Source organism: Hypomesus transpacificus, chromosome 5 (assembly GCF_021917145.1).
Source record: "Hypomesus transpacificus isolate Combined female chromosome 5, fHypTra1, whole genome shotgun sequence".
Lineage (NCBI taxonomy): Eukaryota > Metazoa > Chordata > Actinopteri > Osmeriformes > Osmeridae > Hypomesus > Hypomesus transpacificus.
Window position 1 is genome coordinate 3,126,876 of NC_061064.1, and position 27,257 is coordinate 3,154,132.

The following is a 27,257-nucleotide window of genomic DNA, read 5'->3' on the forward strand; positions in this document are numbered from 1 at the left end:
CAATATATTCAGCTTTGTGCGTTAGAGATGTGAGAGAATTTGCTTGAGTGGGAGATTTCATGTGTTAGGCATACAACTTGAATAGGTTCTATTTCTGTGTGTGTGTGTTTGTTTGATTGTGAGTTTCCTGTGAGCGTGTTGTGTGCAAGTGTGTGTCTTGGCAGTGGATGTCTCTGTGAGGGAGAGAATCAGAGGCAGAGAAATGTGAGAGCAGCCTGTGAACTCTCCAGGCCCATGCAGTCATTTCCTTAGCGACTGAAAGCAAACATTCTCACTTTTCGGAGAGGAAGTGACTCAACCTGTTCTCTAGTCTTCTACTTTTCCCCTCGGCCACTAATCTGACCCCTCTGGATAATATCCTTGACCCTAATCGAAGGATCCCCTTCACTAACTTATTGCTGAGTTAATATGTGTGGTCTTCTCAACAGGAAAGCAATCACTTTAGTTCAAATATTTCCACGTTACTGTTCAGCATAATTGGATCTGCATTGCTTGGTAGTTTAATCATGGATTATTAGAGAAGATCTCACTTAACAAATTAGCAACTAAAATACATATTTGATTGGATCTGCAAATGTTTTATACAATCATCTCATTTAGCAATTTCAGTTGAAGCTGCCTATGAACCAGTGGGTGGCATTCGAGGCATATTTAATCTAACTTGGATTTTAATTCCCTTTAAACACGTAGTTTCACGGTAAAAGTAATTGCGCAGTTGTACAATTTCACGGATTTAAGTTGGGAAGTTCGGCTGGACGGACGGGGCCTTGTTGTGAATGGTGTTTTCCAGAGAGACACGCACAGCTGTGCTCTTTATCGTTCACTGGATAGGGGAAAGGGGGTGTTAGGAGAAATAACCAACAACGAAACCACTTTCAGCTTAGTTCCTGCACTACCTGGCTTGCTGCCAGCTCTCTCTGGAGAGGGTTGGCCCCCTCTGCTTCTCTCCTCCCTTCTTTCCTAAACTCAGATACGCACACTCCAACCATCCAAGCAAAAGCAGGGAGAAAGGAGAGCGAAAAAACAGACTGGAATAGGGAGAGTTCTTTCGGTAACTTTTGGGTTGTTATGCTTTTGTTATTTTGGCAAAGATAAAAGATGACATACAGTGTATTATTCCGAATGAATCACTTTTACATGCGGGGTGACTAAACGTGCTGTTTTTGAAGAAAAGGAAGAAAAACCGTTTACACTGGCGTTTTCTCCGCACATTTTCGCTGTATGAGGCACATCAGCCTAACCATCAAATTTGGAAATAAACCTCTGAATGTTGGACAACTTCTTTCAGACTTCGGGCGAAAAAAGGAATAGTCCAACCCAGTCCCTGTGCTTTGATTCAAATTGGATCGGTTTGTCACCGTGAATGCTCCCTTCTCCTTGCGCACAGCATTGAAGGATGCCAGGATGCCCTCTCTGATAATTTCCCATCTGCTCGTCATCTGGCTGAGTGTCCAGAGGCTGGTCTGGTGCGCCGAGCGCGCATCTACTCGGGAGCGCTTCAAAGTGGTGATCGCCCCTCTGATTTGCAAAAGGATTTGTTTGAAAAGCGGCCAGTGCCAGGACACATGTGAACAGGGCAACAATACCACGCTCATAGGCGAGAATGGACAGTCAGCGGATACTCTTACAGGGCACGGCTTCAAAGTGGGTGAGTGTATGATATGATTACATCAAATATTATGTTATGATTCTATAACAATCTCCTGATTCTAAATGTACACACAAATGTAGTTGTTGCATTTTAATGGACTTTGAGCATATTTCCATTTGTTGTTCCCCTCTAATCTTCTTCACATTGTCTGGTTGTATTACTGGTCTCTGCATGGTGTCACATGAAGGGTGGCTGGGAGCCATGCAGTCTACACTTTAGGCCCTCCACCCTGGAGGGTTCTGTTCCCTCGTCTCCTCTCCCCTTATCCATTATGGACTGGCAACCGGTCCCATTCTCACAATGAACACAAAATATATTGAAGCCAATACTATGTTTTCATTTTAATTCATGTATACCTTACTTTGATGGATACGAGCTGTTGTCAGACATAGGATTTAAATTGCCTCTGTTGAGAAAGTTATTATTTGTTCAGCATATGTATTAGCCATGATTAAGGGGTGTCCGATTCGTTGTTTATATGTCAGGCCTCAAAGTTATTTTGGTGTCGACCCCTCTCTCCACTCACTCACACACACCCACCCACCCACTAATTAAGTTACAGACTTAGACTTTCTTGAGACAGCACCCAAAAATAAATGGAAGTGGTAAAAATAAACGAGGAAACTGATTCAGTAACTCTGAAAGCTACATTTATGGAGATGCGAGCATGCTTGGCCGTGAGTGGTGGGCTGAGGGCCTCTGTGGTCAAGGGGTTTGAGAACAATTCACCTTTACTTAGGCCTACACATTTAGTTACATTCAGACCCAAAGAAATCTGAAAGATTATGAAATTAAAACTGTTTTCCCGAACTGTAATTTATTGTAATTGGAGTAGAATTTGTTGTTTGACTGGTCATGTTAATACTTTTTTCTGTTTAGATTGTTTTTCATTCCAGCCTCCCAGTACACCCCGTCATAGCACAACCTAACCTAAAGCATTTATGCAAATATCATAGTGTGTATATGTTACCATAAAGGGGATACATGTACTTTATTTATTTAAAAAAACGACCACAAAACAACAAACATGAATTAAAGTGCACAATGTTCCTTTCTACTGTAAATTGACTCTCATGTCTTGTGTTGAAAAGGCTCCATAAACTGTATTTAGGCTTTTCTTTTTTTTGTTTTTTTTTTACAGTTGTGTGGGTTTGTCTGGCAGAGGCCACAGAGTGCAACTTGAGCCCGTGTCAGCCTTTGGCAGACCAGAAGTGTGTGTGTATGTGTGGACTATAGTGTGGACTATTTGGACAAGTGGAATTTTCTCTCTACCATGTTAAAATGGCCGTGGTCAATGACAACAATACGAACACTTTTCCATATCTGAGTCGTCGGCCGCACCATCTCCTCACAGAGCCAGACTGTGGTCCAGACAGAGCAGGCCTGCCAGGCCCTTGTCCTACACTAAGTGGTTACCATTGCCTGACTTAAACTAACAGTTTTGCTGAGATATCTTTGAGATTACATATTCTTCCTTCCTGTCCGGAGAGATGCGATCTTACCAAGCCTCTGAGCTTTCAAATCACGGCTGATAACTGCATGATTGTATCGGTCCATAAGTAATGCTCTGTTGGACATAAGGTATTTTAATAGCCATAAAGCTTTTAACAAAACCGTTTGTCTCCCCCCATGTTTCTGTAGAACTAAGCTAACTGTAACTACATCTTACTTTGCGTTTTGCCTGGCAGTATCGTGTATGTCCCAACTCCCCACTGTAACATTATAATGTGTGTGTCTTGGAGAGAGATTGTGCTGTTCTGTCCATTCATGACTGGTGACTGGGTGATATGAGGTGAGGGTGTGTGTGTGTGTGTGTGTACGTGTGTGTGTGATATCACGGTAGTGAGGGAGTGTGTGAGAAAGCAGTCCTGGAGTTCCAGACCACCCAGCCTTGAAACTCTCTGGAATCCAGAGGAGTTACACACATATTAGCTAGCTTCTGTGGAGGAACATTTCAATCACCTCACAGACAGGACAGAGTGAGTGGGGTCCTTTGTCTAGTCTGTACCTCTGACTGTTCAGCACAGACAGACATCTGAACCCCTACAGGAGCTGCACCCATTGTACCAGGGGGGGGGGGGGCAGGGGTGACACACTGGTTTGAATTAGGAAGGCTCACACTAATTGTAATGGAAAATACATGGGATGTTTCTTTAGATGTTATCACGGGGCATTAGGTATGTCTTATTTGTACAGTGTGTTTACATATTGTACTATTGTTGTACGGCTCCCTTTCAGAAGGTTGCAGGTGGTTGGTTTGAATCTGACACGTCTGCTCCAGGGCATTCCAGAGATGGTGGTGACTGTGGACGTTGGAGCGAAACAGCACTCTGGCTGTGTGACCAAAGAGAAGTGGAATGGGAATTCAGTGAGGTCACCCATAGACATACATTCCACCCCTGCCCCCCACCCCCTCCAACCCCCTTCCAGTATTGACTCATAGAAGCAATGAGTCTCTGCCCACAGCACTTGGAGGGACGCCACTTTTGCCCTCCTCAAAGGTTGCTAGCGCTGAGGTATTCTGGCCAATAGCAACTGCCCTGAACCCAAACTAGACCTGCTCCTCTCCCTAAACTGTCCCCTCCCTGAACCTCCTGTATCTCTCGTGCGATGACGCTCGGCCGCACGCTAAGCGGTCACCGCAGTGCACCAACCTTGTACGGTCATAGTTAAGGGTAGGGCGGACCTTGGTGTCGCCATCCACTACCCTCATCATGGAGTTCATGTGAGAAACGGACATTGACGGCTCGGCGTGGTCAGGCAGAGAGCTATTCTGGACAGCTTTAATGAGTAATTGGATAGTAATCGTGTGTTTATTCTGAGTGCCCCCGCTGTCCTACATAGATGTGGTTTGTTTTGGTCTTCCCTGGGCCTGGGTCAGAGCAGGGGCCCATGGGAGAAGGAAAGGTAAGAGAGAAGTCAGTAAAACAAGCAGCGCTGTATCTGACCTCACCCTGTTTACGGTTTGTTTTTCCACCAAAAGCCCTCTGCTCTTCCCCACACTCACTTCCTACTGCAGTGCCAAGCTATGGGTGCTGTGGTCCAGCACGGGCAACCAGGAACCTGCAGCACTCTGCCATGTGCCACAGGTCTGGCTATGCCCAGAGGTGAGGCCTGGCTGGAGTCTGCAGTGAAGCTACACTCTACTGCGTCTGTCTGCCTGGTCTAGTTAAAGGCAGATCCACTGCAATTAAAAATGTTTAGCGGAATGTGTGTGTGTGTGTTTGTGTGTGTTTTGCAGGTGTGTGTGTGTGTGTGAGGGAATACAGACAGACTCGCATTCATGCCAAGCTTTGGGGAAGCTTCTCCCCAGTCTTACCCCTGGTGAACTCTACATTTATAGAGTTTGTGTGTTTGTTGCTATGTCTTTAGCTTAACCCAAAGACTGTATTCTAATGTTTATGGGAGCATGCATGGTTGAGCTCACATTCTCTCTCTCTTATTTAGACTGTTTTGGTATAAAGGGAAATATCCAGGGTTATCCGAGGCCAGAGTCATGATCTGAGTCCAAAACAGATTTGTTTATATCTGTAGGGGCTTCTGGGGCACCAGGTTAGTACCATCGGTCAAACATACACATCCTCTTGTTTATTTTGTGATCATGGATTTCTCATGGAATCTAATTCCTCCTCTCTGCGCTAATTTTGTCAGAGACTCTATTCCAGTCATGAACCGAGCATAGGTTGGAGACCAAAAAGTTGGATAAAGCTAATTGTTTTCAGCAGCAGCCAAAAAAAGCAACAAAAAAAAAGAAAACACAGATTAGAGGTTGTTTTCATGAGGTGATGAGAGAGAGGAGGGATCAGTGAGCGTGGGTGTCAAGGAGGAGACTGTCTCACATTCGAGGGCAGCGTTGAAACCAGCAGAAAGACCAATTTGCCACCTTTAGCACTCTTTACTCTGATTTGTTTAGCCAGGGGGAGAAAAGGGAGTAGTTATTTAAAGCCGGGCAGAGGAATGCGAGTGCTGTGTGACTGCACCCCCACCAATGCTGCAGAGCTGCAGTGTGATTAGCCAGGGTAAATACAGAAGAACAGAGCTGCTGCCAGCAGGAGAGGGCCTCCATACTCTACAGCCACTCCAGCCAGAGCCTCGGTAATATGGCTGTTCACCAAGCTCAGCCCCAGGCCCAGGCCCAGCCTCAGCCTCAGCCTCAGGCAGCCACCACCCCAAGTCCTAACCTCAGTAATACGGCTGTTCACCAAGCTCAGCCCCAGCCCCAGCCCCGGCTCCATCCCCAGCCCCAGCCCCAACCCTCAGGCTCAGCCTCAGAGCAGAGACTGTCTGTGACATCAGCTTAACCATGCAGTGTCAGCTCTCCTCTACCCTCTGCGCCTGGTCCCTGCTATGACTGTGATTAGTCATCTCCAGTGATTACATGACATCACTCCCAAGGAGCTAGTGCCAAGGCTCTCCCTGATGGACAGGGTTGCGCTGGGTTCATTGCCTTCAGGGCCGTGGAAACTACCTCACATTCCTCCATGCCACTTCAAAATTGAATTCAATAATCACGGATTCGATAATTACAACCCTGAGACCGAGACTAAGCAGGGAGGGACTCAGAAAAGGTAAGTGGTGATCACACGTGATCACAGATGTGGTTGAATTTTCAAGGCCAGGATGATTTTGTGACTGCGTCAACATGCTGTGTGTTGAGCATTGGAACACACAGCGTGTGGATAGCTTAGGGCCGCTTCTCTCTCTGCCAAGGCATCCTGTGTAGAGAGAGTGAAGGGCAGCAAAGGCTGAAGGGCTGTAGGGGTGCATTATGGGTATATACAGTGGGTCTGGAGGGGTGCATTATGGGTATAAACTGTGGGTCTGGAGGGGTGCATTATGGGTATATGCTGAGGGTCTGTAGGGGTGCATTATAGGTATATACTGTGGGTCTGGAGGGGTGCATTATGGGTATATACTGTGGGTCTGTAGGGGTGCATAATGGGTATATACTGTGGGTCTGTAGGGGTGCATTATGGGTATATACTGTGGGTCTGTAGGGGTGCATTATGGGTATGTACTGAGGGTCTGTAGGGGTACAGGATGGGTATATACTGAGGGTCTGTAGGGGTACAGGATGGGTGTATACTGAGGGTCTGTAGGGGTACAGGATGGGTGTATACTGAGGGTCTGTAGGGGTACAGGATGGGTGTACGGCGTACCAAGGCCACTGAAGGCCCAGTTCCCAGGCGGCCAGCCGGTCTGCAGCAGGAAACGGCTGAGACTTTCTCAGGCTTGCGTTTTAAAAAGCTAGTGATTATGTCATTTACTCTGAACTAGGCACAGCAGCACAAGTCTGGCTCAGTCTATGGGCTACTCTGTGCATGTGGTATGTGGTCTCATAGCAACAGTTTAAAGAATATTTGGGGATGTGGTTTCATTGCTTCTCTACTGACTGTAAAGGCAAACACATCGTGAATTGTTGTTATTGCCGGGCATCATTGTGCTCGTGCCCTCTTAATAGTGGTTGTTGTTGGTTATTGGGATCGTGGCGCAATGTTATCTGTTGGTTGTAAAGAATGAAAGTTATTTTTGGGGTGGAGCTTAGTAACTTTATTCATCATAAAGGACTTTTGACTCACTGTCAGCGTCATACTTAAATGATCTTCTCACTGGCCACCACTTACCGTAAGAAATATTATCGGAGGGAAGGGGCCATACAGGCGTGCTAAAGAGAGAGACAGTTGCCTGGCCTTTGTCTACCCATCAGTTGCGTCATTCGATACCTTATTAAGTGGCGTAACAGAGGAGGATAAAGCAGATGTTAACTATTAGGGGATCACAAATCTTCCCTGACCTACTGACATATTTAAGGTCAGGTTTGAAATGACATATTTACTCAGGCACCCATTTCTCCTTCGGTTTAACTACGTCGCTTTTGAACTCAGGCATCGAGAGCTATAATTTGATCCTCCTTAGCTGGGAATATGTGAGGTGGGAGGGTGAGGCCGAGGCTGTGGGAGGGTGAGGCCGAGGCTGTGGGAGGGTGAGGCCAAGGCTGTGGGAGGGTGAGGCCAAGGCTGTGGGAGGGTGAGGCCGAGGCTGTGGGAGGGTGAGGCAGAGGCTGTGGGAGGGTGAGGCAGAGGCTGTGGTTGGAGGCTGAAAGGGATGCTGTTGGGGGCGTCTGGCGCTCTGCTGCGTCATCTCCAGACAGGCAGTTGGGAGTGAGTGAGTGGGTGGGTGGCCTCAGACACAGCAGAGACCCCGGGGCACTCGGAGAGGCCCCTTCTCTCTCTCTCTCCCTCTATTTGTCTTTTGTATTGTTTCTTTTTCCCTCTCCCTCTCTTTCGTTCTCTCTTTTCATTTCGCTCTCCATCTCTCTCCATCTCTTTCTCCCTCTCTCTCTTTCTCTCTTGTCCACAAGATATTCTCACAAATTCCTGAAATGATCTGGTACAAATATGGTAGTAGATGTAGTTAGTTACTAACTCATGATTCCATGTACATTTGTGAGCGTGTGTTTGTGTTCCGAGTGTGCTATAAGGTGAAGAATGATGGGTATGCAGGCGTTCATTCGAAAAAGCTGTGTAGCTGGACGAGCAATCAGATAATGAGATAGCGTCAAATTGTTATGAGTCTTTTTTTGCATCACACCCCCCCAACCCCCACCCTCCCTACTGTTTCCCCCATCTCCCCACGTCTCCCCCTCATCGATCTCTCTCTCTCTGTCTTTCTCTTTAGCCTGTCCCTCACACACTCTCTCTTCTCTTCTTTCTCTTTCTCCCTGTGTCCGTCTGTCTCTCTCTGACTGTACTTTACTTACATCTGCTGTGTCCATCCAAACCCAGGACTGTCTGCAGAGCTTGGGTGTAAAACACAAAACTAATGCGTTCTGCAGACTGTATGTGTGTGTGTGTGTGTGTGTGTGTGTGTGTGTGTGTGTGTGTGTGTGTGTGTGTGTATGTGTGTGTGTGTGAGAGAGAGAGAGCACAACAATAACCTCTCTACAGAGTACTAAAGCCAATTTCTGCTTTAACCATTGAGGTTTTGATTAAATATGTCTCCTTAATAGGGAGACTTTTTCCATTACCCTTAGTAATAATACCAAGATGCTTTGGGAATGTGTTTCCAATCATCCTAGCATATCTGTTTTCTCCTGCGCCATTTTAATGCCATGTCTTTGAAACCTGCGAGCCCGAAATTGGCTCGCAGGTATATTTTAAACCACCGTCAAAAGGCAAATCGTTTCCCCATCCAGCATACCCTGGACGCATAAGAGAGGAAAGAGCGGGGAGGGAGAAAGGAAAAAATGTTTGTTTCAAAGCTTCTCGACAGAGTGTTTTATGTGACAGAGGAGTGAGAGCTACCTCCTCATAATGCCATGATTTAGTCTGAGACAGTATGAAGCTTCCTGACAGCAGGAGGGAGAGAGGGAGAGAGAGAGAGAGAGAGAGACAGAGAGAGAGAGGGAGATGATGAAGAAAATTACGAGAGAGAGAGAGAGAGAGAGAGAGAGAGAGAGAGAGAGAGAGAGGGAGAGGGAGAGAGAGAGAGAGAATGAGAGAGAGAGAGAGAGAGAGAGAGAGAGAGAGAGAGACAGAGAGAGAGAGAGAGAGAGAGAGAGAGAGAGAGAGAGAGAGAGAGAGGGAGAGAGAGACAAAAGAGAGAGAGAGAGATAGAAGGGTGCAGCAGAGAAAGTGGGGCTGAGAAAAATTACTACTGTAGAAGAGTAGAGATAGATAAAGAGAGACAGAAAGAGAGAGAGAGAGAGAGAGAGAGAGAGAGAGAGAGAAGAGAGAAAGAGAGAGAGAGTGATAAGCCTTTCCCTAGTCTATGTGATAAGAAAGGTGATTTGCCCCGTCACTCTACAGCTCTCCACATGACAGACTCCTGGGTGAAGGCATGGAGGCTGGGGAGAGGCTGAGGAGAGGCTGGGGAGAGGCTGGGGAGAGGCTGGGGGGAAGCTGGAAAGGCATGGTGGAGATGGCAGCTCAACTATGTGCTGCGTTCAGGCTTCTGCCTGCTGTTGTATAGCCCCCGTGCTGGGCTTGTTTCAGAACATCAAAAGGATTCATTCACCTGATGTTTTTGAACCCACGCCTCCAGCAGTCTTGTGCATGGCCGGGGCTCAACGTTTCAGGGGAGACAGAGGTATCATTTTGAATGTTACTTAAGGGCTATGTGATTTGTCGTCTGCATACAACCCCTTCCTGTTGTTTGTCATGGAAGGGGCTATGTGGAGCGCGTGTGTGTGTTAGTGTGTGTATGTGTGTTTATAGCTGTGTGCATTTGACTGCTGTGAACCTCAGCTCTTTGTCAGGGAGGCTGTTTTCAGAGGCCCCCTCCCTCCCTCCCTCCCTGCCTCCCTCCCTGCCTCCCTTACTCCCTCCCTGCCTGCCTGCCTGCCTGCCTGCCTGCCTGCCTGCCTGCCTCCCTGCCAGACAGACAGGCCCTCTCTCCTCTCTCCTCTCTCCTCTCTCCTCTCTCCTCTCTCCTCTCTCCTCTCTCCTCTCTCCTCTCTCCTCTCCTCCTCCAGTCTGACCAGACTTTTCCTATGCTGTCTCTCCAGTCTCTGTGGGTTTAAGTTGTATAATCGCTTTTGGAAGGAGGTTACGCCCCTCCCTCCCTCCTTCTCTCTCTTTCTCCTTCTCTCCTTCTCCTCCTTTGTCACTGTCTGGACTTCCTAATGGCCCGTTCCCCATAGTGGCTCTCTCTCTTAGTCTAGAGGGTAGATGTCAGAAGAAGTCTTCCATTCCAGACTGGACTTGCTCTCCGGGTTTGTTCTGCTATCTCTCGCTGTGCCTCCCCACCAGCTCCTGCATGTCGGTGCCTGCTGCGGGATGTGTGGTGAAAGGTTGCTGTCTCGTGTAATTACAGCACAGGCAGCGTCAGAAGAGCCCATCTCGCTACACATTCAAACATTAGCTGAATAGCCTTGTGCCAGTCTAGTATGGCCTGGGATTTCTCCAGGAGCCCTTTTGCTCAATTTTCATAGGGTGTCCTGCTGTTTTTTTTTTGTTGGTGATCTCGTCCCATCATCAAACCACAACTTAGACTCCAGGCAGGCCAGGCCTAATGGTTTCAGTGTGTGCGTGTGCGCTGTGCTGAGTAACGCAGAGGGAACTCTTACTTTCCTCCTCTTCCCTTCCCCCCTCCCCCCTCCCCCTCTCCCTCTCCCCCTCCCCCTCCCCCTCCCCCTCCCCCTCCCCCTCCCCCTCCCCCTCCCCCTCCCCCTCCCCTCCCCCTCCCCCTCCCCCTCTCCCTCTCCCTCTCACCCTCTCCTTCTCTCCTCTGCTACTCCCCTCCTCCTTCTCCTCTCTTCCTTTTCTTCTCCTTTCTTGGTGTCGACCACTGGGTGGATCCTTGCTTTTCATCCTGCCTTCCTGGAGACGCGTCCTGCAGACATCTGTGAGAGCGGACTGTGGCACAAGCCCTGGAAAAGCCCTCACTCTCTTGACTCTTTCATGACCTCGACATTGGACAGAATTGTCCTTTTAAGGATTGACTAGCAGATAAGCTATATTTAAGCAATGTTTACACTAGAGCAGTTGTGGTACTATTGTGGGCATGCTTATCTGCAACATACAGCGCCTAATCTTTCTCTGCGATTTCCTGGGACCCCTCTGAATTGAGTATGTTCTCTCCTAAACCCTGTGAACTCCGATTCCACTGCTTCCTATTATTGTCCTTTTAGGGGGAAACTAAGGTCCTGTAAATGCCCCAAAAAGTTACATTTAAATCTGTATAAGTGCCATTGAACTGTTTCTTTTCAGCCGAGCCCCCATTGTTTCACATCGTTTCCATGTTCCAGTAAAAAGCCGTCATTCGTGCTATTGCCTTGGCCTGCTCTTGTCCACAGCCAGCTCCTCCGCCTGCGCCTGATTGGCTGGAGCTTGCCGGGTGTGTGTGCTTAGCAGATACCGTTTGATGATGTCACTAAAGTCTGTGATCCAAAGGGACTTTGCAGAGAGATGACTCCTTATTCCAAACCTGCTGAAACATCATGGTATTGTTTTCTCTAAAGTATAGTCCTGGTGCAGCAGAAAACCATGACTAGTGGACACTCTTAATGACTGTACTGTGTAACAGTGAAAGACTGCAGGAGGGAAATCCTACTGGTTTTCTGACTCAGCGTTTGTACGCTGTTCTATTCACGAGGGACGGTGACTGTTTCAAGAGTAACAACTAGTCTCTCCCCCCCCCCCCCTCTCTCACAGTGGTGTGCCGTCAGATCTGTATGAACGGAGGGGTGTGCAGCGAGCGGACGCACTGCCTGTGCCCGCCTGGCTTCACAGGACGCATGTGCCAGTTCCCACTGCGTCAGACCCATGAGGCGCAGGCAGCGCGGGGCAACCAACAGCCTGTGTACCCCATCTTTGACGGCCTGGGCCAGGGAGAGCAGTCGGCCATGGGTCGCTCCCAGCTCACGCAGACCCACTCGGTGTTCACCCTGCCCCTGACTCAGGGAACCGGCCACCACTCCTCAGAAGGTACCCATCATCTACCACTGTGACTCAAACCCCATCACACCTTGTCACAAGATCTGTTGTTGGCTTGTTTCATTGAGCTGTGTAGTCATGTCCATGTGATTTGTGCTGTTTCTGTATCTGTCTCTCTCCCCTTCCCCGTGGCTCTCTCTCTCTCTCTCTCTCTCTCTCTCCCTCTCTCCCTCTCTCTCTCCCTCTCTCTCGTCTCTCTCTCGTCTCTTCAGTGCAGGTGAAAGTGCGTGTCCACCACACACCTGACACGTCCGTTGTCATCCATCCTCTGGACCAGGCAGATGTCAAGCCACCTTACAAAACCGTGATGCGTCTGACCCCCCCTACCCTCAAACCCAGGGGGCGTTGCTTTCAGGAGACCACACCCAAGCAAGCTGTGAGTTAGACCGCCTCAAACCTTACCGTCATTTCACACGACATATTTTTGCGTGTTTTCTTTCCAATGGCTATTTTATAAATTTCCGTCACTATCCCCCACACCCACCCTCCCTCCCCCTCTCTCTCTGTTCTTCACCATGTGGTTCAGTGTAGCAGTAACCCCCTCCCAGTGCCGATCAATCAGGAGGATTGCTGTGGCAGTGTTGGAAACTCCTGGGGACAGAACAAATGCTATCAGTGTCCCAAGCTGCAATGTGAGTGATGCTACTTACAGTAAAGCACTGTCATCTTTGACTGGTATGTTATTCGTTTGGTGTCGTACACTGCTACTGCCAGATATGAACATCCTTTTGGTTTCCATCTACTATCTGGCAGGTCTTTTTCTGATCTGGGGCTCTTTGCTGTGGAGTCGATTACGTAAATCGTTGTTTTACCGAGCCAAATGATGTCAAACTTTCCTGACAATTCCCTCATCCCCAGCTTAGGACATAATGAGGCTTCATCAGGACAGTGTACGGCACGTGTCTGCGCTCGTGTGTGAGTTAAAACTGTGAGGGAAAGTTGGGAGACAGACAGAGACACTGGTAAATATGGAGACAGAGGGAGAAGAAGAGAGAGGAATGGATTCTCTGAAAAAATGCTCTGCAGTTACGTGTTTCCCATGTGCCTGCCCAGTGGAAGGCTGTCATCGCATTGGAGAAGATTGAATTTCAAGCTTGCACCCCTCGAAAACTTGGACACTCACCTTTTTCCATTTTTCTATTACTCCATTCCTCAGTTCTGACTCAGACAAAGGAGTCTTTGTCTGAAAGCGATGCATCTGGTTATTCTTTAAACTTAGAGCAGCTTCTGATTCTGGTCTGGCATGCTCATCGGTTTGAAAACAAAGTCCAAATCTTTTTCAAGTTGTGTGAAACGAACAGAAAATAAGTACTTGGAAAGAAGGATTTAACTATTTCTTCATTTAAGCCTTCTTCATGGCTTTCACAGTGACCCACAGAAGAATTCCTCCCATATTCTTTCCTTTATGGATCCTTTTTTCGTCTTCATTTGTGTAGAATCAGAGGAGGCGGAGTCTCCTTTCTCTCCTTTTTGTTACCTTTTTTTTCACTCCATATCGGTTCCCTGTTTCGTACTCACGCTTGGTTACGCATAATCCTTCCTCCCAGGATTTGATCAAACGTGTCTCATCTTTACATATGTCACCTACACACACACACCCACACCCACACACACACCCACACATACACAGCAGCTGTCTCTGATAGGGGTGTACAGAGACTTAACGACGCTTAAACTGAGCGTGCTAGACAGCTCGGTGACTAACAGGAGAATGAGATGTCGGTTGACAATGAAAACTCGTCTCTGAGCTCATTTAAGCTGCTTTTATTTCATTCTCTGTAAGGACTATTTCTACTCCCGCACAGCACTGTGAAAACGATAACAGAATCCCCTTTAATGAGCTGCCAAGTTTCTGTCTGTGAGGGGTAGATTGTGAAAATACATCGTAACATGGTAAAACTTCCTGTCTCGACGACTGTATCCTGGACTCACTCTAATTCTTCCTGCCACCTTCCCTCTCCCTCGACCTCCTCCACCCCTCCCTCCCTCCTTCTTCTGCTCCTCTCCCTTCCTTCTTGCTCCCTCCTTCCTGTTCTCCCCATCCATCTCTCCCAGACCTGGAGGGAGTTAAACTTCAACAAATCATGGAGGACCACGGCTCCCCCTGCCCTCGCGGGTACAAGAGACTCAACGGCTCTCACTGCCAAGGTATGAGCACCAGTCTGCCCTTTCCCCTGACTCATTCAACCTCCGAGCTGCTGGATTGTAACTGGCGGGAGGGGGGGACAATACAGAGGATTGATGCCCTGGAAGTTGAGTGATATTTTTTCCTTTGATTCCCATTTCTCTCTCTCTCTCTCCTCTCTCTCTCTTTCTCTCTCTCTCTCTCTCTCTCTCTCTCTCTCTCTCTCTCTCTCTCTCTCTCTCTCCTCAAAAGACATCAACGAGTGCAGTCTGCAGGTGCAGTGTCAGAACGGCCAGTGTCTGAACACGCTGGGCAGCTTTGTGTGTGACTGCAAGCCTGGCTTCGTCCTGGACAGGACCAGATGTGTGGGTGAGTGAGAGAACGCCTCCTCCGAGCACCATGATGACAGGCTGCTGCTTCCAGTTATGCCCAGGCTGCCTCCTCTCAGAGCGGCTCCCTCACAGCCCGTCTAGGCTCATCTGGGGCCAATCTGGAGGCTGGGAAAGGGGAGTTATGGCTTGTAATGTTAAGGTTAAGAAGTACCCTTCGAATCTGATGTTCAGATGGCTAATCAGAGGGCCAGAGAGAGCGCTCTGTCGTCATTGTGTGGTCCAACTTTTCTTCTTCCTCTTCCGATCCTTAACCAAAAAGCCCCTTAAAAATGTTTCCATAGAATTTTATTTTATTTTTATTTTTTCAAGTAGCTTTCATTTGTTATATCAATATGATGACACAACTCGGTAGACGTCAGGAAACAGCACTGCACTTATGGGCTTCTACACTGTCTACTCTACACTGATGTTCAAACGCCAGCGTGCGCTCTGTTCCCTCCCGCCTCTCTCCTCCCCGCCGACGTCCACCAGAGTCTCCATCAGAGCAGGGTCAGTGTTTCCGCATGGTGTCGGATGCGGGCCGCTGTGAGCACGCCTTCCCCACCCTGCTGACCCAGGAGATGTGCTGCTGCACCGTGGGCAAGGCCTGGGGCAGCAACTGTGACAGATGCCCTCAGGATGGCACAGGTGAGGCTCCCGGGTGCGGGTGGGGGGGTGGAGGGGGGGGTGTCCGGTTGTACCCTACCAATCAGGTCCCAGCTGGGGTGATGACAGGGGTTGGGAATGGGGGGGTGATGGGTCCAATGAAAGGCCAGTCAGTGTCTCAGTGATTACGACGATGAAACAATGCTGTGTATTGATATCATACACTGTTGTCTGAATATGAGGTCTGATCATGTTCCTCTCGTCTCCCCCGGTGCCCAGCTTCCTTCAGCAAGATCTGTCCTGCAGGGAAAGGCTACCTGCTCCAGAGCGTGAGAGAGACAGTGGCCTTCCCCCCCCAGATCCACACCCCCCTGGAGCACAAGCCTGACAGGGGTGGGGAGCAGCGGAGGGAGGGTAAGTAGTCCTTTCAACTAAGCCTGTCTGCCTGTATGAATGTTACTGGTGTTGATGATTTTTTTCTGATATCATTTACTTGCAGAGATCCTTCCGGAGGTTGCTACAACCACACAGCCTGCTCCAATCAGCACGCATGGTCCTCGTGTGCCTGGTAAGCTGATAACCCTCCAACCCTCCCCATGTTTGTATCCCATCCAACTATCTATCTATCTAATATAATTGGGGGTCAAATGGCTGAGTGGTTAGGGAGTCGGTTAGGCAGTCAGGCTATGAATCAGAAGGATGTTGGTTTGATTCCTGGCCGGGCCATATGACATTGTGTCATTGGGCAAGGCACTTAAGGTAAAGAGTGTCTGCTAAATGACTAAATGTAAATGTATATAATTATGATGTAATAGATATATACTTATATTCAAGCAACAACCTCTTGAGAACTTCAAACAGCGAGTAGGAGACAGTGATCCCCTGTCTTCAGAGGGTTGTGAGTGAGCGGTGTCTCTGGTTGTCCCCACAGTGATCGTGGCTAAGCCCACCTCACCGCCCATTATCAGGGTGAACCCAGACAGAGACCCCCTTGAGGTGGCTCACACACAGGTCTCACGTGAGTTCCACTGTCCCACACACACTCTGCCTCTGACTCACTGATATCCCTACCGGGGCCTTGTTTGGGCTGGTTAGGCTGTTTGAGGTTGTGTTGTGGTTTTTGACTTCTGTTTCTCCGCCCAGCAGCGGTGACAGACGAGTGCAAGCTGAACAGAAACATCTGTGGCCATGGCGACTGTGTCAACGGACAGAGCGGCTACAACTGCCACTGCTACGCCGGCTACAGGCTCCACCCCCAGAGGAACAGCTGTGTGGGTAAGGATCCAGGGGGGCCGAGGCCAGAGGGCTGAACACTGGTGGAGTTAGAAACCATGGAGATCAATGGCCTCCGCTAAATGACATTGCTGGTGGTCTTCCTGACTTGTTGAAGCTATGTGTTGCTACCACCCTGGTGGCGTTCTGGGCCTTGAACCCAGTCAGCCATGTTGGTCCTGGTGGTTAACCCTGTCCTGTGCTCCGTCAGACGCCGACGAGTGCGACGGCGAGCCCTGCGGCCACGGCAGGGGCATCTGCATCAACACCGAGGGCTCCTACCGATGTCGCTGTCACCATGGCTACAAGCTCCTGGTGCATCGCGGGAGACTCAGATGTGAAGGTGGGTGACGATGGGTCGGCGTGGCTCCGAAATGGTGAGCTCTTTCTCCTTTAGCTGTGGGAGTCAGGTGGCGGAGCGGTTAGGGAATCGGGCTAGTAATAAGAAGGTTGCCAGTTCGATTCCCGGCCGTGCAAAATGACGTTGTATCCTTGGGCAAGGCACTTCACCCTACTTGCCTCGGGGGAATGTCCCTGTACTTATGTCAGAAATATTAATCTATCAAGCATTGCACAGTCAGTCGGTGAACAAGTTTAAGAAAGCTTTATTGCTTGTGGCCGGCCCACAAGGAGACAAAAACATCACACGCCATTGTGCTACAAAGTTTGTCTGGTTCACAAGTCTTCAAGTAAGACTATATATTGGTGAGAAGTCTCCTCCCCTGCATATCAGCTGTCAATATGATCGATCCCAGAAACAGAGTGCGCGTGCACGTGGAAACTTACAGAGTTCTCTGACCCTAGGCTTGACCATATGATTCACTCAGCACAGATAAGGTTAACACATTTATTGCACCTCTAGCATACTAAGGGTCAACCTAGGTCAGTTTGTCTGCGTAAGCCTCGTGTCATCTATAGATCATGTGGGGAGAGGGTTCTCTGCTGGCAAGGAATGCTGAACACAGAATCATTCTTATTACAGGATAACAGTTACATCTTCCATTTTTCCAACAACTTACTGTAAATCGCTCTGGATAAGAGCGTCTGCTAAATGACTAAATGTAAATGTTTAGCCGTCGGACTCTTTTTTTAGATGGATTTTTATCGGAGGGTCCTCCTCTCTTTGACTGTTTCAGATGTGAACGAGTGCACTAAGCAGGATGTCTGTGGGGCTGGCGGACAGTGCGTCAACATGCCGGGCTCCTACAAGTGTGAATGCCACAAAGGGTTCAGAAGCAGGGCTCACCGCCCTCCGGCATGTGAAGGTGAGGCACTGCCATTCTCTGTGGGTGTGGATGAGATAGATGTGTGTGTGTGTGTGTGCGTGCGTGTGCTTAAACGCGTGGACATAGTGTGTCTTGTTACAGTGCCAATCATTTTCCGACACGTCATCTTATCGGTCGGTCATTCATCCTTTCCCCTCAGATATTAACGAGTGCTTGGATCCCAGCTCGTGTCCCAGTGAGCTGTGTGAGAACACACCAGGCTCCTACGAGTGTGTACCCTGCCTGCCAGGACACCAGGCCCAAGGGGGCCTCTGCTATGGTGAGGCTTTCAAACACTGATACACACACCATGACATGGGCCTTGGATATCACTGTGAAATCTTGTGTTACTTAAGCCATCACAGAGTTCAGTTACAGGACTTGAGCCAGTATCTTCCATTGAAGCGATGCCACCTAGTGGGCATGGATAATCTGTAATCTGTTATTATACGGTATCTTACATTATTGAATAACTGGTATTGTACTATGGAAACTTCATGAATGCAAGCGAGCCAGATCTACAGGATTGAATACAGAGTCTGAACATTTGAAGTATGTTTCTACCTGACTTCCCAAGTATGTCTTCTCTGACCTGTGAGTCAGGAAGTTTGTGTGTGCGAAGCAGAGAATGGACTGGATCAGTCATAGCCTGTAAATCTGTCAGAGTCTGGCTGACTGAGAACCATGCAGCACACATGCCAACGGGCACGAGTCCAGCCTGCCAGGACGGCTGCTGTCCAGCCTGCCAGGAGGGCTCCTGTCCTTCCCTGCTTTTCTTCAGGGCTTCATCTTCCTCCCCCACTCTCTCTTCTCTTCCCCGAGTCTCTCTCTCACTCACTCACTCACTCACTCACTCTGTCTCTCTCTCTCTCTCACTCTCTCACTCTCTCTCTCTCTCTCACTCACTCACTCACTCACTCACTCACTCACTCACTCACTCACTCACTTACGCATTCACTCTCTGTCTCTCTCTCCCTCTCTCTCTGTCTCTCTCTCCCTCTCTCTTTTTCTTTCTCTCTCTCTCTCTATTCTCTCTCTCTCTCTCTCTAGATGTCAACGAGTGCCAGAAACGAGGTGTGTGTCCCAACGGGCGCTGTGAGAACCTCCCTGGTACCTACCGCTGTCTGTGCAGCGAGGGCTTCCTCCCCAGTGACGACAGTAAAGCCTGCCGGGGTGAGCACACACCCTGGAGACCACACTCCACCATCCACAGTCAACATCCAAACTACTGCCGTGTCATTTGCTCACAACCACTGTTTCCTGTTTATTCTAATCCAAGTCTTTGAGACTGTGGATCATAAATACCAGATTACGAGTTACAGTTTGGTGGTAAAGCATAAGACTGCTAAATAAATATTCACCCGTGATATGTGCTGCACATTCAGATGGTGAAGTACAATACATGATGCTCTCTGTAGTACAGTACATGATGCTCTCTGTAGCACAGTACATGATGCTCTCCTCTCTGTAGCACAGTACATGATGCTCTCTGTAGTACAGTACATGACGCTCTCTGTATTACAGTACATGACGCTCTCTGTAGTACAGTACAGAACGCTCTCTGTAGTACAGTACATGACGCTCTCTGTAGTACAGTACAGAACGCTCTCTGTAGTACAGTACAGAACGCTCTCTGTAGTACAGTACATGACGCTCTCTGTAGTACAGTACAGAACGCTCTCTGTAGTACAGTACATGACGCTCTCTGTAGTACAGTACATGACGCTCTCTGTAGTACAGTACAGAACGCTCTCTGTAGTACAGTACATGACGCTCTCTGTAGTACAGTACATGACGCTCTCTGTAGTACAGTACAGAACGCTCTCTGTAGTACAGTACATGACGCTCTCTGTAGTACAGTACAGAACGCTCTCTGTAGTACAGTACATGACGCTCTCTGTAGTACAGTACATGACGCTCTCTGTAGTACAGTACAGAACGCTCTCTGTAGTACAGTACATGACGCTCTCTGTAGTACAGTACAGAACGCTCTCTGTAGTACAGTACAGAACGCTCTCTGTAGTACAGTACATGACGCTCTCTGTAGTACAGTACATGACGCTCTCTGTAGTACAGTACAGAACGCTCTCTGTAGTACAGTACAGAACGCTCTCTGTAGTACAGTACATGACGCTCTCTGTAGTACAGTACAGAACGCTCTCTGTAGTACAGTACAGAACGCTCTCTGTAGTACAGTACATGACGCTCTCTGTAGTACAGTACAGAACGCTCTCTGTAGTACAGTACATGACGCTCTCTGTAGTACAGTACAGGACGCTCTCTGTAGTACAGTACATGACGCTCTCTGTAGTACAGTACATGACGCTCTCTGTAGTACAGTACAGAACGCTCTCTGTAGTACAGTACAGAACGCTCTCTGTAGTACAGTACATGACGCTCTCTGTAGTACAGTACATGACGCTCTCTGTAGTACAGTACAGAACGCTCTCTGTGGTACAGTACATGACGCTCTCTGTAGTACAGTACATGACGCTCTCTGTAGTACAGTACAGAACGCTCTCTGTAGTACAGTACATGACGCTCTCTGTAGTACAGTACATGACGCTCTCTGTAGTACAGTACAGAATGCTCTCTGTAGTACAGTACATGACGCTCTCTGTAGTACAGTACATGACGCTCTCTGTAGTACAGTACAGAACGCTCTCTGTAGTACAGTACATGACGCTCTCTGTAGTACAGTACATGACGCTCTCTGTAGTACAGTACAGAACGCTCTCTGTAGTACAGTACAGAACGCTCTCTGTAGTACAGTACATGACGCTCTCTGTAGTACAGTACAGAACGCTCTCTGTAGTACAGTACATGACGCTCTCTGTAGTACAGTACATGACGCTCTCTGTAGTACAGTACATGACGCTCTCTGTAGTACAGTACATGACGCTCTCTGTGGGCGTTCTCCCTCTGCCACTTCCAGACATTGACGAGTGCAAGGACGACAGGCTCTGTGCCAATGGGCGCTGTGTCAACACGGACGGCTCCTTCCAGTGCCAGTGCTACCCGGGATACCAGCCCACACAGGAGGGCAGCCACTGTGAAGGCATGGGCCTGACTTTCATCACTCACCTCACAGACGGGAGACGGGACATGTTCCCCCAGCAGACTGAATGGCTCATCCTCCTGCTCCGTGTTATATAACTCTGTGGAGTTTGTTTATCGGTCATGGTTTCCTTATGTTGCTCTCCTTCCCACAGATATCAATGAGTGCGAGAGGCCCTCCAACTGCCAGAGAGGGCGCTGTGTCAACAACATGGGCTCCTACCGCTGTGAATGCCAGAAGGGCTTTATGCTGGTTGGAGGAAGGAGGTGCCAAGGTCAGTCTCTACATGTGCTGTTAGCCTCTTTATGAATCTATCCCTCTCTCTCTCTCTCTCACTCCTTCCCACCTCTCTCGCCCAGACATAGACGAGTGTGCGTCCGACAGGAGTCTGTGTCAGCCGCACGGGACCTGCGAGAACAAGGCGGGCTCCTTCGTGTGCGTGTGCAACGAGGGCTTCCTGCTGTCTGAGGACAAGCACAGCTGCGAGGGTAAGACAGACAAACCCCTAGTCCACTGGACAGAGCATCATCATACAGCACTCTCCTATCCCTTATACACTCCCATTAGGCTGGCTGTAATACCTCATTGTGTTGTCTCTGACTACCACCCCCTCTCCCCCTCTCCCCCTCTCCCCTGACAGCGATCGCCATGGAGCTGGAGGATAAGAAGGAGTGCTATCTCAACCTGGATGACACGGTGTTCTGTGACAGTGTCCTGGCCACCAACGTCACCAAGCAGGAGTGCTGCTGCTCCATTGGGGTGGGCTGGGGAGACCACTGCGAGATCTATCCTTGTCCCGTCCACCACTCGGGTACCTCACACACACACACTGAAACACACTGACACACACACACACACACACACTGAAACACACACACACTGAAACACACTGACACACAGACACACTCACGCATGCACACACACTTACACTCCCTCACACGCACTCTCGCACGCATTCGTCATTGTGCTTTGTGAGTTTGGATGTGCATGGATCGTATACGTGCCTGACTCACTCAGCGTCCGATGGTGTTTGCTCCCTGCGTCCCACATGTAGCTGAGTACCACTCCCTGTGTCCGGTGGGCCGAGGCTTCTACCACGAGGAGGGGACGATCGAGTACGGCCTCTCCCTCCACCGAGGTGAGGAGCCCTGGCTGACTGCCTGCCGCTGACTGCTTCTCAGCAGCCTACCACTGAAACAGTGGAGCAGTGAAATGTGAAATGTGCACTTGTGGCCTTTGATTATCTGTTGTGTGTGCTACAAGCACTGTGTGTGTGTGTGTGTTGTTGTTGTAAGCACGTGGTTCCTGTTGAGTCTTCACAGTGCCGTTTGTGTGTGCAGATATCGATGAGTGCGTGCTCTTCTCCAACGAGATCTGCAAGGAGGGCCGCTGCATGAACACCCAACCGGGATACGAGTGCTACTGCCAGCAAGGCTTCTACTACGACAGCAACCTGCTGGAGTGCATTGGTGAACACACAGACACAGACATCATCACAGGCGTACTGGGTAGGGTACGAGTGCAACTGGTTTCAGACTGTCTTCCCCTCTTCCCCCCCCTCAGATGTGAATGAATGTCACGATGAGTCCCTCTGCGCTAATGGAGAGTGTTCCAACACCCGAGGCTCCTTCTACTGCACCTGCAACGCCCCCTGGACCCCCGACTCCACCAACAAGAAATGTGTGACGGCCACAGTAGCAGGTGACTCAGCCCCAGCCTCAACCCCAGCCTTAGCTCCAGCCTCAGCCTTAGCCCCAGCCTCAGCCCCAGCCTCAGCCCCAGCCTTAGCTCCAGCCTTAGCTCCAGCCCCAACCTCAGCCCCAGCCCCAGCCTCAAACCCAGCCTCAGCCCCAGCCTCAAACCCAGCCTCAGCCCCAGCCCCAGCCTCAAACCTAGCATTAGCTCCAGCCCCAGCCTCAGGGCCTCCATTCTGTCTCTAAAACTGCAACACAGCGCTCGCAGTGTTGAAGACTTGTTCAGTCAGTGTGTTTATGTTTCAGGCGTGGATGAGTGCCAGAATGCAGCCAACTGTAAGAACGGCCACTGTGTGGACACTCCCGGATCTTACTACTGCATCTGCTCTCCTCCCTGGATCCTGGCCACCGACCGCAACAGCTGCGTGACCCCCGAGGAGCAGGGGGGTGAGTGGAGGGCGCGGCCCAGTTACAAGGCTTAGGATTGGCTGTCTGGGAAGCGGAGTGAGGCATGCTGGGAAGTGTGGTTCTAGAGGTTGCTCCCAACTGTGTCTGTGTGGCTGTATGCGGGAGGGAGGATGAATGAGAGGAAGACCACTGATTTGAGCTGTGTACTGTCAGCTGTGTACCGATGAGGAGACACCTGAACACTAACTAATACACTCCCAGCTTCCCCTGTCTGTCCCACCCTTGGTCCCAGGTAGCTCAGGTACCAACTCCATCTCCCTGACAACAATCACGTCATAGTCACAAAAATGCCGTCCAGTTGAGAGTTGTAGTTTCTGAACACACCTACACTCTCTGCATGCCCTCTCAGGAAACTGCTTCCTGTTAAACATCGTACATATTCAGGGACTGAAACTGAACGCTGGCCCCCCTAGGCTGGTGTCCGTATTGTAACCCGTGTCTGTGGTGACCCCCTTGCAGATGTGAATGAGTGCCAGGACCCCTCGTACTGTAAGAATGGAAGGTGTGTCAACACACCCGGCTCCTTTCACTGTATTTGCACCCAGCCCCTCACCTTCAGCGCAGCGCTCAAACAGTGCGTCTATGACGGTGGGTATAACCAATCGGCGCTCAGCTCACCTGAGCCGGACCAATTGAGTCGAAGCTAACCCAAGTTTTTGGCTTGCCTTTACACCTGCCACTCTTGCTCATTCCTTTTAACCCCTCCCCCTTTGAGTCCCTCTGCCCAATACTGACTCTGTTCACAGGCAGCCTACACCAACCCCTCCTACGTGTAGAGAATGCTGTAAAAAAAAATAATTTGAATATCAGTGTCTGTATGATCAGTGAGAACAGAAGGAAGCATAGCTACAGTAGTCTTTACAGCTTCAGTACATCAGTTTTCACATATTTCAGTTACACAACACCAGTTAGCATGAAAACAACATGAAAAACACTTATTCCAATGTGTGTATGTAAATGTGTGTTTGAGAAATGACAAGGACATTTCCAAAAAAGGGATTTTATTGCTTCTGGCATTTTCTGCATCTTTCTTTTCAAGACTTTTTCTCTTTCTACCTGCATGATTGTATTACACAGACACTTTGCGGTGTCTATATTTTTGTTATTCTGTTTGTGAAGTTTCCTGTGTCGTGTCTCTGTTTCAAGTGAGCTTTCTCCGACTCCTTCCATTGTGTCCGTGTTCAAGGAGAAGCACGGGCAGAGGAGAACAGTCTGACTGTGTCTGTCTGTATCCAGGCCTCATGTCTTATTCATATCTGCCTGCTGGCTCTTACCGTCCTCAACAATTACCTGGTTAATCTCCCAGGTCAAGTGGCTAGACAAGGCCTGCTTGCATAACGCATGAGCAAAGACACTTTCACACTAGACAGATCAGTCCTGAACAATTGAGGGGGTTGAAGCATTGAATAGGTGAAGAACTTACAACTCACGTCCGCTACCTTCCCCCGTCTCTCTGTCCCAGACCGCACTGCGGCCCACAAGGACGTGTGCTTCCTGCAGGTGGATGAGGACCAGATCTGCAGCGTGCCCAGGAAGGGCCTGGGGGTCACCTACTCCGAGTGCTGCTGTCACTACGGCCGTGGCTGGGGACCGGAGTGCAGGACCTGTCCCCAGAGAAACTCAGGTGAGACCACAGGGACACGCATCACTCACATGGTCTGCTTCTCTCACCCTACTCACGCCAGTTTGATTTGATGTTGCGTTTTTACTCATTTTACTCACTATATTATCGCCCACAAGTCTTAGTATTATTCTTTTGTTTACTTTCAGTGATATTTAACCGTCTGTGTGAGCTGCACCTAGAGACAGATTCTGAGGGTGAAGTCGACTTTCTGGCAGCTTTTGCCAACTACAATCCAGGTAAACGCTAGCAGTGTGATCGCTACTGACATCTGCACATTCAGACAACTCACATGAACATTCTAACTGGCAAAACCCTGCCTGTGTCCCTCCTTTTTTCCCTGTCCCCCCGCCCCCCCACCCTCTTGTATTTCTCCCTCTCTCTCGGTCTCACTCTTTCCCCCTCCTCTCTCTCCCTCCTCTTTCGTTCTGTTGTGTTTGGGCTCAGAAGGGGACAGTTCGGAGGAAGACTCTGAGGAGTGCAGTTGTGCCAACGGGCGCTGCGTGCGGTCCTATCTGGGCACCATGTGTGAGTGCAACACCGGCTTCAGGATGGATCACTCCCGCACCCGCTGCACAGGTGTGTTTACATTTCCATTACAGGGCACCCGGGTACATATCTCACACACTCCCACACACACTTTAGCATTTAGAGGAACAGCGTTGTTGATGTTTTATGTAAATGAATGTGCAGGCAGATGACAGACCTCTCTCTCCCCCATCTCCCTCTCTCCCCCATCTCTCTCTCTCTCTCCCTCTCTCTCTTCCTCTCCCTCTCTCTCTCTCTCTCTTTTCAGATATTGATGAGTGCGCTGAACCTGGGGTTCGCGTTAATCCATGCAAGAATGCTCGTTGTGTCAACACCATAGGGTCATTCAAGTGCTACTGCAAACATGGCTTTGTGCCTGCACGAAGGCCCAACATATGCGTCCGTCCGAGGGGTCTATAACATTTCTGTCAAACACACTTTTGCACACACACACAAACACACACACAAACACACACAAAGATAGACAGACACACATACTTAGCGCAGATAGACACACTATCTGTCCTCGGAGTGTTTAATGAAGGGTCATTTCCTTCCGGTGACTAATTTGCAAAGTCTAAATAGAAATGTCTGCTCCTCTTCAACCAAGGATCTTAAATGTTTGGGTCTTCTACTGCCCTCTGTGTTGATATTCTACAATGCTTTGGGAAAATAATTAAACACCGACAAAGATATAGGTTTGTTTTTTCGATGTATTTTTGTAATTATTATTTTTCTAAAAACTGTTTTTGACCATTGACTGTTATACTTGTCCTATGTTTAATTCTTAAGTTGTTCACTTGTTGCATTGATCTTGTAGTCTGAATCTCGAGTCTTCCTGCAGTTTAATGAGGGCGTTCCTCTTCAGTCCAACCCGTATGACCATGATCAGTAAATGTCAGAATAAAAAAATCTAAGACATCATCCATGTAGGGTATGTACTGCACTCACAACCCAGTGCTCCTCTATGATATAAATGTTGTACAGAACAGTATGTGAAGACATACCTGCAGTAGCTAATGGATTTGTGCCTATCTTGTCCCTGCAAACCATAGTTGCAAAGGACACAGAGAAACATGTTTATGGGAAAGCCTTTCAAAAGTGTCTTGAACAATTCTGACATGCACATGAGTGCACTTTAAGTGAGATTAAAAAGAAAAGGAGCTGACCTTACAAGGCAACCTAGATGGAATCTTCGGGTGAAGGACGGTGGAGTGTTCCACAAATAAAGGAAGTGACATGATAAGTGACATCTCTCGTCAGCGTTTGTACTTTTGCATTGTGAAAGGAACCAAAGAGGCTCTTCATAAAGAAACAGGAGTAAACCTCTCACATTGTACTGGCTCTGATTCTGATCATGTTCCTTCATGACTTTAACACAGTGTTATGTCTTAAGACCCTGTCAACAAATAAAGGATTGTCTACGCAGTCCTTACCATATTAGTTTTAATTGTTTATTTTCATTGATTGGTGCTAAATTTTCTTTCCATCAAAACGCCTGGCTGGAATTCTCTGATAAAGTGTGTGCCAACAGACACATCTGTGAGAGCAGAAACAAATTCAACTAGAGGAGAAAGGTGAGTTTCAGTCAGTCTCTCTAAAGTCCAGCGGAGAATAAAGAAGAACTGTACTTCAAAGCCTGCAGGAAGCCTTGTCAAATCACATACAGACATTGAGTTAGGCAGAGATCCACCTTCAAGATGACAAGCTTGAGTTTTGTCTTTTAATTACACCATGTTTGCCACTCCTGTATGTAATTGACACCATAAAAAGCAAGTCTTTTAGTTGTCCCCCCTCTACTAATAGTGCATTGATTTATGTGCGAGCACACTATTGCATTGCTGGATACACAGACAAAACCTCTACGTACTGGGCATTCGGGAGTATTTCACAGAGCAAGCAGTAATCACATTAGGTCATACCTCCCTCTGTTTTGATCAAAGAAGAAAATAGTGGCAGTTCCAACAATCAACAACAGTAAAAGGATAATCAAGGTCAAAGTCACATAAATGTGTTTCTTGTCAAGTACCATGGGTGTGGTTGAAGCAATTTTAATTTTGGGTCTGGGTGTGACTGTCATTTTCAGAGCAGGATTTGTTTTGACCGATTTGACTGTAGAAGACCGGGTGTATTTAATGCCAGATGAAATATGATGAGTCACA

The 27,257-nt window shown here is 48.7% G+C and overlaps 1 protein-coding gene across 4 annotated transcripts; it reads left to right on the forward strand.

Moving 5' to 3' along the window:
• The first annotated feature begins 961 nt into the window (after window positions 1-961).
• Window positions 962-26,345, forward strand: ltbp3 (latent transforming growth factor beta binding protein 3). Of its 4 annotated transcripts, none has more exons than XM_047020274.1 (28): window positions 963-1,648; window positions 11,806-12,078; window positions 12,300-12,463; window positions 12,614-12,719; window positions 14,143-14,235; window positions 14,465-14,581; window positions 15,076-15,231; window positions 15,469-15,603; window positions 15,689-15,757; window positions 16,121-16,207; window positions 16,336-16,464; window positions 16,673-16,804; window positions 17,598-17,726; window positions 17,887-18,006; window positions 18,777-18,899; window positions 20,662-20,784; window positions 20,939-21,058; window positions 21,144-21,272; window positions 21,425-21,595; window positions 21,839-21,922; window positions 22,125-22,253; window positions 22,348-22,485; window positions 22,785-22,925; window positions 23,406-23,534; window positions 24,409-24,570; window positions 24,717-24,806; window positions 25,015-25,146; window positions 25,364-26,345. In XM_047020274.1, exons 1-28 carry the CDS (start codon window positions 1,405-1,407, stop codon window positions 25,513-25,515), a joined length of 3,777 nt encoding a protein of 1,258 aa, XP_046876230.1. In that variant the 5' UTR covers window positions 963-1,404; the 3' UTR covers window positions 25,516-26,345. The 4 variants fall into 4 exon arrangements, with proteins under 4 accessions (XP_046876233.1, XP_046876230.1, XP_046876231.1 ...); XM_047020275.1 differs by having other exon boundaries at window positions 25,018-25,146; XM_047020277.1 differs by lacking the exon at window positions 23,406-23,534 and having other exon boundaries at window positions 962-1,648.
• Window positions 26,346-27,257: the final 912 nt, after the last annotated feature.

What these genes read in the sequence shown, in the direction of transcription:
- ltbp3 (XM_047020274.1), top strand. Translation starts at nt 1,405, where the DNA reads ATGCCCTCTCTGATAATTTCCCATCTGCTCGTCATCTGGCTGAGTGTC. An exon ending in ATGCCCTCAGGATGGCACAG is followed by an intron (nt 15,232 to 15,468) that starts GTGAGGCTCCCG and finishes CCCGGTGCCCAG; the next exon opens with CTTCCTTCAGCAAGATCTGT. An exon ending in CCGCCCTCCGGCATGTGAAG is followed by an intron (nt 17,727 to 17,886) that starts GTGAGGCACTGC and finishes CTTTCCCCTCAG; the next exon opens with ATATTAACGAGTGCTTGGAT.